Source organism: Opisthocomus hoazin, chromosome 7, assembly GCF_030867145.1.
Source record: "Opisthocomus hoazin isolate bOpiHoa1 chromosome 7, bOpiHoa1.hap1, whole genome shotgun sequence".
NCBI classification, from domain to species: domain Eukaryota; kingdom Metazoa; phylum Chordata; class Aves; order Opisthocomiformes; family Opisthocomidae; genus Opisthocomus; species Opisthocomus hoazin.
In genome coordinates, this window is record NC_134420.1 from 30,860,143 (window position 1) to 30,878,838 (window position 18,696).

At 51.6% G+C, this 18,696-nt stretch overlaps 1 protein-coding gene across 1 annotated transcript; it reads right to left on the reverse strand.

The window, feature by feature from the left end:
• Positions 1 to 11,732: 11,732 nt before the first annotated feature.
• On the reverse strand, positions 11,733 to 18,318 carry RHOV (ras homolog family member V). Its single transcript, XM_075425591.1, has 3 exons — positions 18,085 to 18,318; positions 14,881 to 14,939; positions 11,733 to 14,539 (listed from the first exon to the last, which is right to left on the reverse strand). Exons 1-3 carry the CDS (start codon positions 18,278 to 18,280, stop codon positions 14,099 to 14,101), a joined length of 696 nt encoding a protein of 231 aa, XP_075281706.1. The 5' UTR covers positions 18,281 to 18,318; the 3' UTR covers positions 11,733 to 14,098.
• Positions 18,319 to 18,696: the final 378 nt, after the last annotated feature.

An 18,696-nucleotide genomic window follows, 5' to 3' on the forward strand; every position in this document is an offset into this window, starting at 1 on the left:
ACCTGGTCCTGTCACCACGGCCTCCTCTGCAGCCCCTTTCAGCAACCAGATGCTCCCTGAGGTCAGCTGCAGAGATCACTGAATCCTCCTCTGTTGCAGTCCCACAGCTAGTTGCTTCCCAAGCCCTGTGACAGAGAAGTCACGCGTGAAGCAGTGTTGCCCTTCCCCTCTGGATCCACTTCTGGTGCCTACACAGGGGCCTTCGGCAAGGGCTGCCAGACGGCTGACGCGTTCATCGCAATGTGTCTTGGCCACCTCCCCTCTGCAGGAACACCAGCAGCAAACAAACCCCGCTCGCTCGGTGCTGCTCCATGCCACGGTTCCCACTGCAGTCACTGGGCCAACTGGGCTGTGGTCAGGCGGCAGGCAGGTGGAACTGGTACCCGAGGCATGACTGGGCTTGTTCAAAGCCTGACTTCCTATTGCTCTTGTTTGCCCCCCTCCCCTTCACTTTCCCATAAACTCTACCTTTGTTTGACTCTCAGCACACCCTTCTTTCCTATCTTCCCTCCCTCCCCCGAGACTTGTGATATGCATTGCAAGATGTCTGGAACCGCCACACCGTGTGGCACAATCCAAATATCACAGCGTCAGGCTGGCAGATAGCATCTTTCTCCAGTCACAGGAGCACCGTATCTCTCTGTGTGTTCCTGGGACCCTGCAGACTTTCTTCAGCAGATGTGATGGTGTCAGGAAAGGAAGCAGGAATAATTTTTTCCTGTTTGAACCACTGAGGAGATTTTTGGCACTATGCAAAGCACTCCAGTAGTAGTCTGGGTGGGACACTTGCAAACCTTGCAGAAAGCACCCTGGGAACCCTGATGACTCGAAATGAGCCTTGGCTGTGAAAAACAGCGCCTCTGATCCCAAGAAAGCTAATTTCAGTTGAGTGTCCTACAGCAGAATTCAAGATAAGGAAATGTTCACCCCAGTGTATCTACATGAGACCTACACGCCAGCTCCAAGCCGTGGGATATCTCCAGCAGCTGCTGAGGGTAAAAATGACCTGGCTGTCTTCTCACCCAGCTTAATGGTGCTTTTTAGTGAAGCTGAGCCAAACTGTCCTCTCCAGGGTGCCTTTCGTCTCCTCGGAGCAGAGGACAGAACAGCTCCTCCTCGATAGGTTCAGGGCTTGACTAGCCACTGCCTTGTGAGCAGACGGCCGCCTCCATGACGTGGGCTGGGGGCTGGCTGATGAGGTGCTGTGCTCCCATCCCCAGTGTTCTGGGTGGATTTTTGTGAGCCCAAACCTGTGGGTGGCTGATGGGGCCAGAGTCCTTGTCCCAGCCCAGGCAGCACAGAAATCAGCCTCTCTGCACAGTTTTTTTTCCAGGAAAAAAGCAATGGTCAGGAGGCCAAGCTCCCGACTAGGGACTCTGTTATGAGGGAAGAGCTGCTGCACGGGTGCTTCTTAAAACTGGCCACTGAAAATGGAGACAAAGCGTGTTCCGCTCCTAACCAAGTCTATGCTTGTCTGTGCTGCAATTAGAGTGGAGTAATTCATGTTGCACGTAGTATGGTCCGAACTTCTCATAGAGATGAGTCTTGTGGAGCTGGGCAAAGCTCGGGAGCCATCCCCAGCAGGATTGTAATTGTAAGGTACGGCAGTCCTTTGAAACTGCTTTTGAACGCAGGGCTGGAAAGGGCCTCCTGACTCATGTGCACTTACTTACCTTCTATTTTAGACAACTTTGTCATCTAGTAGTTTTCATAAACAAGATATGCTTGGTCTTCCAGGGGAGGGGTTTGTCCTCACAGTGTTCCAGCTGAAAACATCCCCAGAACCTTCAGGCTCATCTTCTACTTTCCAACCTGTCTTGTGTTTTGCCCAGTTTATACCCATTTAATTAGTGTCAAAAATTGTTTTGCTTAAAAAGTTCCTTTTCTACCTGTAGCATGAGCAGGCTGAGAACCTAGTGCAGAGGCTAGCCAGTGGCTATGTCTCAGCCTCTCCTTGCAGTCCGTCCCAAACTGCAATAATTCATGTATCTGATGGGTAGAGCACTGGATCTTCTAGATCCATAGGATTGGCAACCAATCTCACAAAATAAGAGAGATTTCAGAAATCCTTAGGGTGTCTAATGAGGCTGAGACTTGCTGATTCACCCTAGGACAAATCAGAGGGACTGCCCTGCTGCCCAAGCATCCCTGTTCCTCCCAGGTAAGGGTAGATGTCAAAGAGGACCCTGCCAGGGCCAGTGACTATTTCTAAGTCACTTGTTTGCCAGCAGTACTCAGCCAAAGTTCAAACAGAGGAGAGGAAAACAAACCTTTGAACCTTTGTGTTTTCATGACAAAATATATTTTAGTTTGTTTGTTAGTTTAAAAGCCCTTTTGTTTTCAGCCTCCTGAGAATGGCAGGAAGCACTCCTGCACCATTGCGATGCCTCTCCATTCCCGAAGCTTTAAAGCCTTATACGTTGTCATTGCTGAATCGAGGGAGCTATTTAAATCAGGCAGGGATGGGGAATCCACTGATGCTGTCTGCTTCACAGACACAAAAGAAGGAGATCATCCCAGCTCTGAGGAGTTTATTAGCTGACGCAAGCATGACCCCATGCCATCTACAGCTCCTAGAAGCAAGTCAGATTGATGCCTCGCTGATAAACATATCAGCAGCTGAGGAGCTGTGCACAGTGCAGCTCCCACAATTACTAACTTCGGTTCAAAGGCTTTTATGCAAAGGAACAATGGGCACCAAAACAGTGCTGCAGCCTGTTGTGAACCACAGTGTTTTGCTGTGATGGAAAGCCTTGCCCTGTCAGACAAGCCTGCTTTTCATGTCCCTGTCCTCTCCGCCACACAGAGGTAATTCTTACCAGTAAGGAGGCTATTGTCCGCCTTTTAAGAACAGGAGCCGGGGATGTACATCCCTATTATCAGATTTCCCTGTCACCAGCAGTGCCCAAGATGGAATTGACAGCTCATTTGTTTTGCCCTCACTGCCAACAGTTCAGCACATCTGTGCGTGTCGTGAAGGAGCGTCCAGAAGACATTGGCGTTTTTGCCCCGTGTCCATTTTCCCTCACTGAGTTGAGATTGGCGTCTTTTGAAAATAAGTCTGCATTCAGCCTGATCTGGAAATCTCTGTTGGAGGTGAACTGCCACCCAGCCAGCCCCTGCCATTTCAGGGTGCTCACCAAGCTGCTCTCACCGACTTCAGTCCAGCTGCTTCTTGTGCAACTTTGCAGTCAGCAAGGCATATTATGACCAGGCAGCTTCTTTAAAACCAGGGCGGTATTCATTTTGCAGGGAAATGCTTTGTGTAAAGCAATCGTACCCTGCTCAGTCAGCACTGATGAGGGAGGACTCTGCGGGCAGCACCCCACGTGTGGGGTGAGTCCCCCCATAAGCTTCCCAGCCTCTGCGAGAGGCAGACGATTTTCCAGCTCTGAGCTTTCAAGGGCTCCGGCCCTTCTGCACAAAAATATATTACCCTTTGGTGACTTTCATGTCTTTATGGAGACGTGGTTTACTTTCAGGCAGTTGCTTTCCTTCTTGCTCTTTTTCCCTTCCTGGCCCCAGAACACCAATCCAGTGTCTTTGCACAGCAGCACCCCAAAGCCAGATCTACAGACAAAATTATTGCAGAACAGTAGAAACCTCTCCTAGTTGGTGGGCTGCTTGGAGGGGAAGGGAAGAAACAGAGAAGGAGCGATCCTTGTGGAGTTGTCCCAGTGGGCACCCATCACCTGTACTTCTCCAACCTAATTTCTTAGTGTGGCAGGTGTGATGTGAAACGCTCTGCTCCCTGAGCAGCCGGAGAGGTGGTGCTGGAGGTCTTGCCCTTTTAAACCGCCTGATTCCTTTTGCTCTCCTGCAAGCCCTTGCTTGGGGCATTGGAGGTACATGCAGGACGGTGGGACCAGGCCACCCAAGTGCTTGTTTGCAGAGTTGAGATCTCTATGAGGCTGACACAGGCTTCAGTGGGGGATGATGCCTTCAGCCAACACTCACACAGAATCTGTGCTGGCAGGCTGAGCTTAATACCAAAACATTTATTAGTAAGTAATAATACTGTTAATGGTAACAAAGTATCTACTTCATATGTACATAATGTCAATAAGTTTCACTTTCTTTCCAAGTGCTACAGCTTGCTGAAACTCCATTTCTTTACTGGGGTATATATTTCTACTACTTTGGAATATTTTTGGCAAATATTCCAAAGTAGATTTTTGTTATGACCCACACTGAACCCTGGGATTTCTATAGGACAGAAAATTTCTCCCCGTAGGAATCCACGAATCCTTTCTCTCCTAACTGAAAGAAGCAGCATGCTCTGTTCACCTCTGAGGGATCTCCCTTCCCACAGAGCCAAGGGATCTCGAAAGGGATCTCCTTCCAGCAGAGAGCTCGAAAGGGATCTCCTTCCAGCCAGGGCTTTTAGGGCTTCAGAGATGCAAGGGCTGGACGTGTGACTCATTTCTTCTCACCAGGAAGGTGGGAATCCTGGAGATGTCCAAGTGAGGAGTGGTCAGCGTGATTGGGTTGCTCCAGGGTTCATCCAAGACCCACTGCCAAGAAGTGGCCTGTGGTCCATTGGCCCTGGCTGCATTGCAGTGAATGGTCACAAAACAGGACTGTTCCACCCCAAAATCCATTGGAAAAAGCCAGTCTATCAAAATGTGAAAATGTTGGTTAGACAGTTGCTGGCCAGAACCAGCCCGCAACCCTCTTATCGGTCCCACCAGGTGAGGTGAAAAGACAGGGATGTGGAGTACACATGGCTGGGTAGTAGCTGGGGCTTGCTCCTTGCCGAGAGAGTTTCCCAGGCGTGGAATGACCAAAGACGGTTGAGGTCTCCAGGCGAAGGAGACGTCTGGAGGAACCTCACAGGGGGAAGCGATCTTGCGATGAATCACTGTAGGCTCAGGTCTGATATCCCTGCCTAAAGAGGCAGAGGTAATTGCTTCTGATTAACGCTGGCAAACCGCTGTGAACTCCAGTGAGGATATGAAAGGACTGACATGCCTCTTTGAGATGGGGGTAAGATAGAGTACAGCCAAGTGTGGGAAGAAAATTAAGCTGAGATGTAGTTTTTAATTACCAATAAAGCCATGCTCTAGGATGGAGGGTTGAGAGCAGGACTCGGTCTCTCGCTATGCTTTTATGCTCCTTGACACATAGAAGAGGTCAGGGAAGAGCAACTAGTACTTGCTGTAGAGTCCCATTTGTAACATTTAAATGCTCGTGCTGCCCCCTCATCCTTGCTTGCTGGGAGCCTGTAATTATTTAGACCGCAGATGTGGCCAGAGATTTCCAGCGGGTGCCAATAAAACATGGAAGGGCATCATTAGGGAAGTCAGCACCGATATTTAGCAGAAGCAAAAGCGCCCCTTCACTGGCTGACTATTCATCTGGATGAGGCAGGAGGAAGGCTGGACTCAGGAGTATGCCATTCCCTCTCAGTGAACACCCCGGGTGCTCGGCAGCCCTGCTCTGGTCTCACCTCTGGAAGAGGGAGGGGGAAATGGGCCAACCTGTGCCTGACAGCAAGTGGCAGCAGGAGGGCTTGAGCCCTTCAGGTGCACCATTTTGCGCCTGAGAGTCTGCCTGCAGCTCAGTTAGGAAGCGTGATCAGAGCATGGTGGTGGTGAGCTAGCTTCATCCAGCCATGTCGGGTACCGTGACAGCCCAGCAGCACAGACTTCAGCATGGGCTCAGGCATGCCTGCCCAGGCCGTTGACTGCTTACCCAGAGAGGTGGCCTTTTCGGAAACATGTGCTGCTCTCGTCTCACTGATCTTCTCTCCTAAACTAGTCAGAACCTCTCTTTCTCCTCACCCTGTCCTTCAACATCACAGACTCAGGGTGGGATGCTGTTTCTCCACCCATAAGTAAAGCTAATGCTGAGTGTTGTTCAGGAATGGTTCCTGCTGCTACTGGGCTCTCAGACCTCCTGCTTGGTGGCCTCTCATCCACTCGGGCTGTATCTGTGCTCAGATAGGTCTGCCTGCTCCACAGGCACCAGGTGGAAGCAGCAGAGCCAGATGTGAATGCCCCACACTCTGCATTTTGGGTTTATCTCTTTATTTTAGTCTGGGGACCTGCTAGAACCAGTTGTATGAAGATACCATATTTCATTCTTCCTCCTCTCGTGTCACATCACCAAGGTGGCATATGTACCATTTAAGTGGCAATATGTATAGGGTTTCCTTTTAATCATCTCCTAATTTTCCAGGCCCTGGGGTTTCATGTTTCCTTCAACAACTCTAAAGGTTGGAGACATTTGCTCTAAACGAGTGCTGAATTTCTCCCTTAATTGTCTGAACCCCAGAGCTGGAACTATAATCACAGTGCTTGGTTTTCCAGATCTCTCCGGCAACTCACAGAAGACAATAACGGAGACTGGTGTCTGGGCTCATCTCAAGGCTTTTGTCCCATCTTGAGAACCATGCGGACAAGTGCTGTGATGTTCCTGGCAGTGACCCTTCCTCTGCTATGGCACCCTGTGAATACCAGTTAATGCATGTGTATCACACCCCATGGAGGGGAGGGACCTCCCTTCTGCAAATGGAAAAGGGAAGGTTGTTCACCCAGACCACACATGGAAATGATGTTAAAGCCTAGGTTAGCACTTACAGGTTTCTGGTGACCTAGACTATTTTCAGACTTGTCCTCTCTCCCAGCACCTAAAGCAGTGTCTTCATCATCTGAAAAGAGATGTTTGGAGATAGTGAATAAACGCACTGCACAGAAAGGCAGGATGCTGCTCGTACTGGTACTCGTAAGGCAGCCAGCCAGGTGCTGCAGGATGTCCGGTTCCTCCCAGGTTGTGTTTTATTGGTTAGCATAGAGTCCCTGTATTCCAGGCACAGCATCCTTTGACAGGCATCTTGTACATGTAAGACTTTACTGTTAGATGCCAACAACTCTTGTTACTCTACAAATATATTTGGCTTGCAAGAAATAAACCAAATCATCCTATAGAAGATATCACAACATTAGGTATCCTCTCCTGCCCTCCCTTCAGATTATATGCTCCTGCCTAAATAATATTCCAGGGTGGCTGACATCTTTCATCTGCTCCATGTTATTAAAACCCCTTAGCAAGAGGAGTGAATATTCATCTGTGCTATATATAGCACCACGCGTATTGCTATTCACAGCTGGGAGTACAGCTTGGGAACCCACACTCGGATCTTCACGGCTTGGTTTTTGCAAGCCTTTTTCTCTCTGCAGCCGCCGAGTCTCTGGCTGGCTGGTGGGGTTGGCGCTCCGTGAGCAGCCTGCCGCTCTTCTTCCCTGGCAGAGGTTTCACAGGGTTTCAAAGCCTCCCTCCAGTGCGGTTATTAAGGGCTTTTGTTTATCTTGTGAAATCTGCCCCGTGAATGCTGACACCGACTGAAGTGCTGGGAGAGTTTCCCTGACTCTTCCTCTCGCTGTCTCTCACGGGTCTATTCCCATGAAAATGATCTCAGGTGTGCCGTGCGTCACCAGCCTGCCCCGGGCACTCTCTGCCTTACTGGCAGGCAAGATGAATGTGCAGTTTCTGAAGCTCTGCCCGGAGCCGGGTGCTCCTCCTGCCTCCCGGCCTGCTGCGCTGCAGAGAGCCGTCCCAGCCGTCCCAGCGGCTCCGGCAGCAGTGGGCACCAGCCGTCCCCAGGCACACGCTGCTCCCCGGGCAGGCGGCCCAGCGACGGGCTGGCCGCAGGACAGCAGCCAGGGCTCTGCAATGCTGCCCAAAACCCATTTTCACGCAGCTCGGGCAGCATTTTCCCAGCCTCTCTCTGTCTACCCTGCAGGGATGCAGCCTCCGCCGGGAGAACTGCATCCTCCCATGATGGGCCCTGCTGCAGCACGCGATGCCAACTTTCCCCTTCGGATGAGCAGGCACCCCAGTCTGCAGGGTCCATGCTGGCCACCAGTGAGATGCCAGCTAGGACACCCCAGCTTCTCCCCGCATCCCTGTCGCCACCGAGCTACGTGACCAAGTGTTCCCCGGGAGAAGCAGAGGGTTAAGCTCAGTGGCAGGACGAGACACTTAGGGCCAGCTGGAGGAAGGGCAGGCCTGTGACCTGAGCGCCCTGAGCCCCCTGGGAGTTTAACAGCGGTGATGGCTTCACAAGCACGCATGTGCGTGGCTGCTTGGAAGTCACCAGCGCCGTCCCTGTGTCACCGTCCCACCAGCACAAGGACAGCAGTGCAGACGCCGTCGTGCCGTGGGAAGGGGGCTTTGCTGCCTGTGCTTGGCTTGCTGAGCCGCGCCCTCCCACCCATCCTCCTCCATGGGGCTGAGGAGGGGCCTCGCCGGAGGCCGAGCTCTCCCACCCTCACGGCCAGCGGAGCCAGGTCCCGCGGGTGGGCACCATCCCCCAGACAGAAAGCCAGGCCTGGCTCCGAGGCCGAGCGGCCGCTGTTGTTGCAGCACTGCCCGCTGCGCCGCGAGCCTGGGGAAGGGTTCAGCAGCACCTGGCTTGCTCTCTGAGAAAACAAGGAAAGAGAAATTCACCCTAAACCCTGGGAAGCCCGTGTATTTTCATTGTATTTTAATTTTAAGAGATTGTCTGCCCCGCCCAAGATTATCTCATGGGAAAGAAAAGCCTGGCTCAGTGACTTGTGGTGAAACTTGTCCCTGAGCCAGATTTCCCCGCACCTGATGTTCCTCCGTAGCAGCAGAAACCAGAGTATTTCAGTTCACAACACTGGCCCCGGGGCAGCGCTGGGGGTGAGGGGATGGAGGGGGAGGATGGGACCCACATCTCCTCCTGCTCTTCCAGAACAAGTCCAGCAAGTTTGGATGCCGAGCGGCTCAGTCCGGGAGCTGGAAAGGGCACGGTGTCACCCTGGGAACTGGGATCACGTGGGGCTGCAGTGGAGGGAACCTGTCTCAGGGATACGTTGAAACATACCCTGCTCTCTTGTGCAATAGGTCTTTGCAAGTACAATGCTGTATTTATATGGTGGGAACGGAGAGCCCAGGGCTGGACTCTGCAGAGCCATGAGTAAGCAGCTTCCAGGAGGCCCAGGTGCCAGCTGGGACAGCTCTTTGATTCCTTTTCTGGGAGCAGAGGCAGACTGGGAGCTGGGTCTTGACCAGCATCCTCCAGTACAGGGCGGGCAGTCTTGGAGCCACACTGTAAAATTTGAGTGTGTTTTTTTGTATAAACGCTTTATCTCCCAGTCGCACTACAGGGTGATTTAGATGGCTCCAAGAGAGCCAACGATGTACAGGACAGCCAAGAGGTTTAAGCAGACCAAGCGGGCCAAGGACAGCCTCCCGGCACAGAGTATCCTCGGCAGGGCTGGAAGAGCAGCAGCCTGACTGAAGCACAGGCTGCGAGAGGACAAACGATTCTTGTGGGGCCGGTGCCTGGTGGAGCTGTGCCTCTGCTCACTCCCGCTCCTCAGGTGGTCCCATGCCGCTCTTTGCCAGGCCACAGCGAGGACCACAGGAGGGGACCAATCTAGCCCAAACCAGAGGCTGGAAGGTGTCAGGAGCAAAGTTGAAGCGGGCTACTTAGCTGAAAATACAGCTGGGAAAAGTCAAACCCAGCTGGAAATGGTTGCCTAACTGACAAATAGTATTAAACTTCAAGAAATCTGAAGGAAAAAAACCAGTTAGCACCCGAGAATTACATTGGGGGGTGTTAAGAATGTGACGAGGCAATAAGGTTGTTAAGGCCATCATACTGTTCTCAGGAAAAGGGGGAGGGTGCCATTGCCTTTCAGCAGGGTTCAAGCACAGCCGGGCCCCTGCTGCTGGGCTCATGTCAGCTCCTGACCTGGTGATAATTCAGCCTGTCCCTGCAAAGTAAATAGGCCGTAACCCACAGAGCACAAAGATCTCTTGAAGGGACCTTTCCTTTCAGGCTTGCCCTTCTGGTGCTGGAAGGAGGCTGTGTTGAGTCAGACGAAACTTGGTATTCTTCTGCGGATTAATTCCCAGTCAGGGTTCAGTGGAAGCTCAGGGAAGTGTTGCCAGCTGGGAACCTTCTTGGCACAGCTAAGCCCATTTAGGGTGTGCTACCTGCAGAGAAAGGAAACAAAAGAGTCCTTCCCACACCATGCTCCTACTGTTGCCGACAACTGAGCTCAGCTCCTTTGGAGATGGCAGCTGAGAGCAGCAGCGAGCGTACCGGCTTCATGCAGAATCACACGACGTGGTGTATACCTGTACTGAAGTATTACAGTGTTGCTTATGCTGGTGGGAAAGCCCTGACGAGTTACTCTGCTGGATGCAGGACTGTGCAGGAGTCTGTTGACCGGGATCCAAGTCAAAGACCCAAGCAAGAAAGACAGCACTATAGGCACACTGGTTTTTTTTAGCATTTGATGCTGAGCTTTGCGCTATGGAACAAGTCAGGTCAACTAATCATAAGGATCCTTTCTGGCATTAAAGTAAGTGACACTCGGGTGGAATTGTGCTAGCCTGGTAATGGGCTTGGCCAGCTTCATCCAGCCTGGTGGGGCGGTTTGTGTTAGCAACAGTTTCCCAGGGACTCTCCTGTGCTCTCAGCATCACCTGAAAATACAGGTTGGTCAAGCAGCAGTGCAACGCAGAAACAAGCCCAAACTCTACCAGGGCCAGGGAATAGCACAGGTCCGGTACTGCGCCATGGGGAGGACTAGAGCAAAGCTTTCAAGACACCTCAGGTGACTTCGGTAGGACACTCCATTTAATGAGACAGCTTCACCCTCAACCCCAGGAGCTCAGCTTTGTTCCCTGGTTTCAGGGAGTTTTAGGGTGCTTATTGTGCACATGACAGGATATGGCTCAGTGGGATGACTCACCTCCTGTAAAGTCAATTCACACTTTCCTGCTATTTCCATTCACAGGTTCTTCTGTAAACTTTAATGCCAGGAAGCTGCAAAGCTGGGAGCCGGCTCCAAGTAATCCCACAGGTTGCTTTACATCTAGCAAACAGCAGACTGCGGGAGGACAGTGTGGTCTCAGACTTTGTAAAAAAAAAAAAAAGGCGAAACAAGTTCCCAAACCATGTTTTATCAGCAGCAATTTCCTATTCCCTTCTAATATCCGAATCATATTTGCTCATTACCTGTGCTACACCGCGGTTTTTGTCCATTTTCTCTCTTTGCTTTCGGCCGAGCTCCCCCAGCAGCCTCAATTCCCAGCCCTCTGCCTTTGGAGCAGCTGTGGGGCCCCAGATGTGGACAGACAGGAGCCCTGACCTCCCCATGATGCCGGCAGCAAGGCTGAAGGAGGGATCCTGTGAGCCATCTTGGATGGAGCCTTCATGTCCTATGTGGCACAGACAAATTTTTTCAGCACTTGAGTAGTGTTTAACTACCAAGTTAAGTTCAGTAAGGCTGGTGGCTAAATTACTCACCAGCCTAATGACAGAGCAGCACGCTGTTATCAAGGCTCCAAATGCAAGTCCTACCCAGGCTTGTCTCAAAGTGCCAGGAGGGCCTCTTGACTGGTCCCCGGATGGTGGATTCTGGGGAGAGGCACCAAAAGCCTTGGATGTTTGCTACTCTATCTCCCTTGGCAGCCTCCACCCTGAGCGGCTGCTGAGGGAAAGAAAATTAACTCAAGCAACAGCAGGATCCTGGAAAGTTTCAGCTATGAGGGGATTTTTACCATTGCTCATGGGGGTTAGGACATGGGGGAGAACTGGGGCAATTTCTCTCTTATGCTGCTGTCAGTAAGGTGGAATAACGCCTCCTCCATTTTTAAGCCCAGCTTACTTTGCACTGACAAAAGTACAAACACAAATTGCAGTCATTAAAAAAATTTATTTGAACAAATATTAGACACATTCACAGAGGAAGAAAACAGCTCTCAGTACAGTTTCTTTTCCAGAAAGAAATAATCTCTGCTTCATACCAAGCTACTACAGGACTACCTTTGCTCTCCCTAGCAGGAGGGGAGGCTTGTGTTCTTTCCACCTGTGGGTTTGCCCCACAGGGATATGGCGCGTTCCTTAACTCCACAGCCCTTGGTCTCACAGGCTACAGAAATGCATCAAGACCCAACAGATAAAGTGAGCTAGTGATACAGCAAAGGTGCCTGTACAGGTAGGAAACACATGCAGGGATGCCTAGCTGAGTGAGAGCTTTGTTCTAGAAGTGGTGTCCTGCCTAGAGGCGTGAAGGACAAGTCACTCCTGGCTACAGCCTTCGTACTCGCCACCTCTGAGGACTCCCCGCTGGACCCCGATGGCCCTTCAGCTGGGGGAGTCCTCTCCAAGTTCAGCTCACTTTGCCACGCCATCCTTTGCAGGTCTCTAAGCCTTACCCTGCAGGCAGCTCCGAGGCTGTGGGCCACTTCCCCTGGCAAGCAGAGCTGCCCACCTCTCCCACACCGTGCTACCGCCCAGGGAGACAGCAGGCTTGTCTCACATCCCAGGGACTACGTGAGCTGCGCCACAAAGAGAGATGGTTGTGAGAGATGTCTGCAGGCATTTGTTTGGATCCGGAGCCATACTGCGTTACTCGCATTTGTTTTTTTAGGGCCCCACTAGCTCAGGTGTGCTTGCTTTTGGTGCAGGGCAAACAACCCACAGCCACATCCCCTTCTGTCACATTACTCCAGAGCGTCCTCAAAGGGATGGGCCATGGCCAAAAGCAGAGAACCCCCTGAGTATTGAGAGCATTGCCTGACAGACCTGTCGTACTCTCTGCTACATAAACCAGAACGAAATGTCTCTGTGAAAGAAGTTTTAGAAATTGATGCAAATTCTGTACTAAAATGTGAGTAGACTCACTGGGAGATTAATCCCCTGAGAAACACATAAGAGGGCAATGAAGCAAACATAGTGAATGTTTTTCTCTGGCACGAACTTCATGGGTTTCCTTTGCTTTTGATTTCGGCAGATTAAGCAGTGACTTTTAAGAAAGGGAAGCACAACAGAAAGAAGCCCCGAGCCCTCCGTTCCTGTTCTGCAGCCTCAGGAAGAACAGTACAAGGTAAATTCTGTTCTCCCATGTAGATCTGAAACTGATGATTTTACTGACCAAGAGAAACTCACTCTCCCTACAACCCCCTCCTTTTGTTTCAGGTCTTAATGTATGGACAATATTACTTTGAAATTGAGATCACTAGCAAATTTTCCAGATCCCTGGAAGATTCCCTGAATATCAGTATCTCAACTAAGTAGAATCACAACTTTAACAATGTTCGTTCTTCTTTCTTTCTCCCTCTCCCTTTTTTCCTTCCTTCCATCTGTTTTTTTCTTTTTATTCCCTTCCTTCCCTTCCTTCTCTCTTCTCCTTTCATTACTTGCATGGTTCTCCATCTACATTTCACCCCTTGGTAGCATTACAAACCCTTTGCTGATGCAGTTTGGTCTCTTCTAGACAGACACAGCCATTCAACACTATTCCTCACCTGTTCTTTCTCTTGAAACATCACACACACAAAACGCCTTTCAAAACTGGTCCCCAAGTTCACGACTACCTCTTAAGATAGGGCTATAGCACTGGCACCCACCGGAGTGCGGAGTCCTCTTCAGAGAACATTTTGCTTAAAGAGTAGCTCCCAGTGCCTTTTCTCTTCAGCCTGCTAATGGCCCTTATTTCGGAAAAACCTGCTCAAGGGTACTCACAATACAGGGCCCTTAAGAAAAAGCGCTGCTTTTTCACAGTCAAGTGATTTCTACCTATTTCAGCAAGCAGAATCAGAGAGGGAACCCAAGCCTCATGTTGCAAACTCAGCAGCCCATGTCTGACCACACTGCAGTCGCCTGTAACTGCCCCTGCCCTACTCTCTGCCAAGCCTGTAAATCAGCCAAAACATAGGCAGACTTCAAAAGTCCCTCACTTTTATTATGGTGCGTCAGGACTCCAGAAGTGTGCTAGCTTCAGACAGAAAACTGGTCATTTTGAACAATGCAAGGAACCTGCCTGTTCTGGGGTACTGAGTCTTGGTGTACCAAAGGCTCTCACTAGTCTGGGACACCACGGACGTGTCCGGCAGGTACTTATAGCCGCCTGGACCATTCCACACCCTGGCACAATGGAAATCCAGTTCATGTCTCCTAGGCATCTGATACTGTAACCCAGCAAGAGCCAGGTTTCCAAGCCCAGCAGCTTATCATGCCCTCCTCACTGGGGCCATAGGAGCAGTCACTCCAAGAAGGTGCAGAGCCAATATTGGCATCGGGTATTTCTTTTTCCGCCCTCTCAAAGCAGCTTCAGACAAAGCAGAAGAACTTCTTCCAGCGGCACTTGGAGAGAGTTTTGATGCCTTTGGCAGTCATCTTCTTTTCCTGACGTGCTTTGTGCTCAACACCGCTGACAATGGCCATGTCGAAAACTTCTTTGAGGTTCTTCTGGGTCAGTGCTGAGCATTCCAGGTAGGCTTCAGCCCGGATTTTGTCAGCTAGACCTTCTGCCTGAGGCCGGGGCACAGGCTTCACATGGTAGCGATCCAGGCTGATGAGGACGTTGACATCGTCCCGCAAGTCTGCCTGCGTCCCCACCAGCAGCACCGGCGCCCGGGGATTGTGAGTTCGTATCTCAGGAATCCATTTCTCCGTAATGTTTTGGAAGGAGCTTGGGTTTACCACGCTGAAGCAGACAAGGAAGACGTCGGTGTCAGGGTAACAAAGTGAGCGCAAACAGTCAAAGTCCTCCTGTAGAAAATGGAGGGGGGAGAAGAAAAAAAAAAAGTCTTCACTGGACTGATCTCCTAACAGCATGACACTGCAGTGGATTTTTCACACAGTAACTAGGACAGCATCACCCTCAGAGGCAGGGCATGGTGCTGACTCTGTGGCCGTGCCACAGTTCAGGCACAGGTTCTGGAGCTGAAGGAGTCTGTCATTCACCCGTCTATGACTGCCACACCAGCAAACGGCTAATGCTGGACTAGTGCCTTTCGCCCCTTCCCAGTTAAACACCGCCTTCCTCAAAAGCCTGCAAACAGTTCCTGTTCCACAGCACCAGAGCTGACAGCCGCTTTGATAGAGCTTACCTGCCCAGCAGTGTCCCACAGCTGGATCCGGACTGGGGCTCCATCCACCAGGACCTGCACTGTAGCAGAAAGAGAATAACGATAAGTCTAAGGGAGTTGCCCAGCATACACATCCACACTCATACAGGTTTTTCCCCAGAGCACTCTGTTTTGTGTCCCACTGAACAGACTTGCTGAAGCCACTCGAATCTGTTCTCCTTGCTGAGCATGCTCCCAGACCTCACTAAAACAGCTGAAGCTGCACTGGGAACATTAAGAGACCTGCAATAGGCTTTCCGATTTGGTTATTCCTCGGGTGTTTTGGGCTCTTCTCTAGTATTTTGAAAGAATCGTTCTGTATTACCATCCAACTGCTTCCCTAGAGAAGAAGCGCCCTTAGCCAAACAGTGCCCCGAGAACACCTTGTTGTCCTTCTTCCACAACCCAAGAAAGCAGATAAGGATAAACACAAACCAAGAACTTCAGCAACTTCTGCCTAGCTTTCTGGCCCAGAGTGGAAGGTCAAATCAGTCTCCATTAAACAAGCTAATGGAAATTGCTCTTTTCCAGGCCAGAAATTTGGCCTTAAAAAAAACCCCACAGACCACCAAAAAACCAAAAAAAGTGCTTCTGTGAGTGTCCTAGTTAAGGAAAAGCAATGACCTAAACCCAGCTTTGAAATGAGGAAGCTATTAAGGAAACAGGGATGAGCGAAATCCCCTTCAGAGACACACTGAAAAACTGCTGAGTTACACATGTAAGGTCTGCTCCCATTTCACTCCCTAATCACAGTAAGCCTTCATGTGGTATCTGCTGACTCAGACAGATGGCTGGCAGGACCTCTGATGGAAATCTGGAATGAAACTGTTAGATGTTTCAGTGCACAGACACCACAAAGACTGGCTAGGAACCGAGGAAAAGGAGAAAGCGGTTGAGGGAGCTGGAAATCACTTGAAAGTCCTGACAAGGTGGATGGGGCTGTGGTCTGGTGAACAGAGGCAGACATCCTGGCTAAGGTGACAATGGCCGGCCCTTGACACAAGCTAGCTAAATGCCCTTACTGTGCCCAGGAGGAGGCTTTATTGTCCTTTTTGTTAGAAAAAAAAAAAAACCCAAACCAGAAGCAGGATCAATCTTTTGTGATTCTTGAACTAATTTGACAGGCCAGAAAAGTGATAGAAACAACTGAGGGTTTAACACCAGCTCTTGGAGGAGAGCACTCCTCCCTGAAAGCAGTCTGGGGAGAAGCAGGGAGACACAGACAAAAGATGAACTGAAGTTTGGTGGGAGACAACTGGAGGAAAAAGGAAGGGGTGAGTGCATCCACCAAGGTGCCACTCCTCGCGGCGTAGCTGAAAGTCACTGCTTCCTTGTGACTTCGAAGCGGGTGGGTTGTTACCATATCTTTGCCCCAGAGGAGGAAGAGAAACCTGTTCCTGATCAAAGAACCTGCTAGATCCTGACTTGATCTTCAAGGCACTGGGCATTTGCCTTTCTAGTATCTGGTTTCTTCTGTCTCACAAATGTGTTGAGAGAAGGAATTAGCATCTCCGAAACAGTTTTACAATCTTCAGAAGAAAGGCACCATGTATATTACCTGCTGCTCCAGTGCTTGCACAAGGTTTTTTCCATACCTGCCGCTAGCCTAAGCTACGCTATCAACTCAGCAACAGTTGATAAAATACCGCCCTCACAAGGTCCACACCCCCAGGACCGGGCTGGATTTCTGTACAACAGCGAAGGACCCGGCAGAACAGGATAGCCTGGTGCAGCAAGGGCAGCGGGTGCACGTTTTACTCACAGCTGCTCTGCCTGGCAGTGACACCCCACGGGAGGCAGCACGCAGACAGATGTGGCTGGGTCACAGTCCCAGAGCCGGTGCCCTGATAATGCAATATTTTCTCCTGTTGTGTTATCTTCTTTAACTGGGTGCTGCCATTGCAGTCCCCTGACCAGAACTAGGGTTGGGATGCAAACCGTGAAGCTCAGTTCTGCTGACAGTTTAAATTGCAAGTATTCCCCCAAGAGCGGAGGGAATTGGGCTGAAATTTCTGAAATGGATCCTGAACTGTGCTTCGTGAATCCACGGAGGACTTCTCTCAAGTTTATCCAGTTTAAGAGTAGGAGTGGGAAGGGAAACTTCTCTGTTCTCCCCTTTCCGCCCAATAAGCAGAAAGTGAACTTCAGAAGACGCATTTTTAATGTTTTTTATTTCTATTAGTTGCAAATGCTATGCATCTCTGGAAGTCAGACTCAGTACCTGGACATTCAAAGTGGGGCTAAACCCATGTGCAGCAGTTTTCTAATTACTTGCTGCTAATCGAGGAGTCTCTGAACTCACACTACCTCTACGTTTCTGGATTGTTTTACTATGGATTTGCCCTTCCCAACACCGGGGAGGCTAATAACTGTAGTAAAGTCAAGCCTCTCTCAGCCCAACCCTGCGCACATCAGTGTAAAGGGAGCAGAGAGAGCAGCAACCTTTCCCTTGGAGGACTCAAGGGCTCCTTACATCTGTTCCCAAAGGACCACTGGACCCTGAACAGCAGCGTGTTCCCAGTTCATTTCCTTCAAGTGACAGTGGAAGAGCTTGGAGAGGGTCAAGGCAAGAGTGAGCAACAGAGGGGACATTCAGATAAACGAAATGCTCCCTTTAAGAACCCCTGAGACTATGGCACATTAGAAGTCTCGTTCCTGGTCTGCCCTGAGCCCATCTCTAATCTACCGATCTATACTGTGATGTCCTGTTACGTTTCTTCATACCAGATGAAGATCAGAAATCTTTCACAGGGCTTTGTATTTTCCTGGGGTTTATATTAGAAATTGCAGCCTGAAAGAAGAGGATTGGAGGAACAAGAACAAAGATGGCATTTACAAAAGTGGAAACTACTGAGAGCTCATGAGCTGACGGGGACGGCAGTTCTCGTCAGATGTACAAAGCTCTTCAACGCTTTAGCAACCTCTGCTCAACGCTAACTTTAGCAGACACTAAAGAAGCTAAAAACCAACAACAACAAAATTGAGCCCCCTTCCATTCAGCCGCAGGAACACCACAAAACCAGGCAGGCGCCCGGCTGCCCAGCACCCGCACGCCAACTCGCCACCCGCAGGGCTCGGACCCGCGATGGGGCCTCGGGCCGACCGCAGAGACCGCCCCGGGGCCCGGCGCCCCCCGCGCCCGCACAGCCCCGCCGAGCCGGCTCCCCCCGCGGCCCCGGCGCCTACCGGAGAAGGTGTCGAGGGCGGTGGGCTGGTACTCGTCGGGGTACCCGTTGGTGGTGTAGCTGACCACCAAGCTGGTCTTGCCGACGGCGCCGTCGCCCACCAGCACGCACTTGATGCCCAGCTCCGGGCCGCTGCCCCGGGGGCGGCTGTGTCTGCGCAGGGCGGGCGGGTAGTCCAGCAGCTCCTGGGGGGGCATGGCGGCGGGGGCTCGGCGCGGAGGGGCCGCTGCCACCCCCGGGCGGCCGGGCGGGCTGCTGGCGGGGCTGCGCGCTGCCGGGCGGGGCCTCCCTCTGCGGTCCGCCCGGCGCCGCTCCTCATCGCCGCACCTGCCGCCCGGCGCCCAAAACCGGCACCCATTTCCCTAGGCCCGCCCCGGCCCGCCCCGGCAGCCTGCTCCCGCCCCGCCGCGGGCCGCCTTCCCCCCCCCGCTTGCCCTCGGGGTTTCGGGGCGCGCAGCGGGGGAAGCCGCCATCCCCCCGCAGCCCCTCTGGTTTTCAGAAGTAGCCGCGCCGATGCGCTGGTTCCCGCCGACCAGCACAGCGCCGCCCGGGGCCTCTCCGATTGCTGGCGGGACGGGGGCAGCATCGACCGCGCCGGTCGGCGCCGGGAGGG

Excerpts from the sequence above, each read along its gene's own strand:
- RHOV (XM_075425591.1), bottom strand. The coding sequence starts at position 18,280 with ATGCCCCCCCAGGAGCTGCTGGACTACCCGCCCGCCCTGCGCAGACAC. Across the intron at positions 14,940-18,084 it reads CGCCCTCGACACCTTCTCCG|TGCAGGTCCTGGTGGATGGA; the intron begins GTAGGCGCCGGG and ends TTTCTGCTACAG. Across the intron at positions 14,540-14,880 it reads TGTGGGACACTGCTGGGCAG|GAGGACTTTGACTGTTTGCG; the intron begins GTAAGCTCTATC and ends CATTTTCTACAG.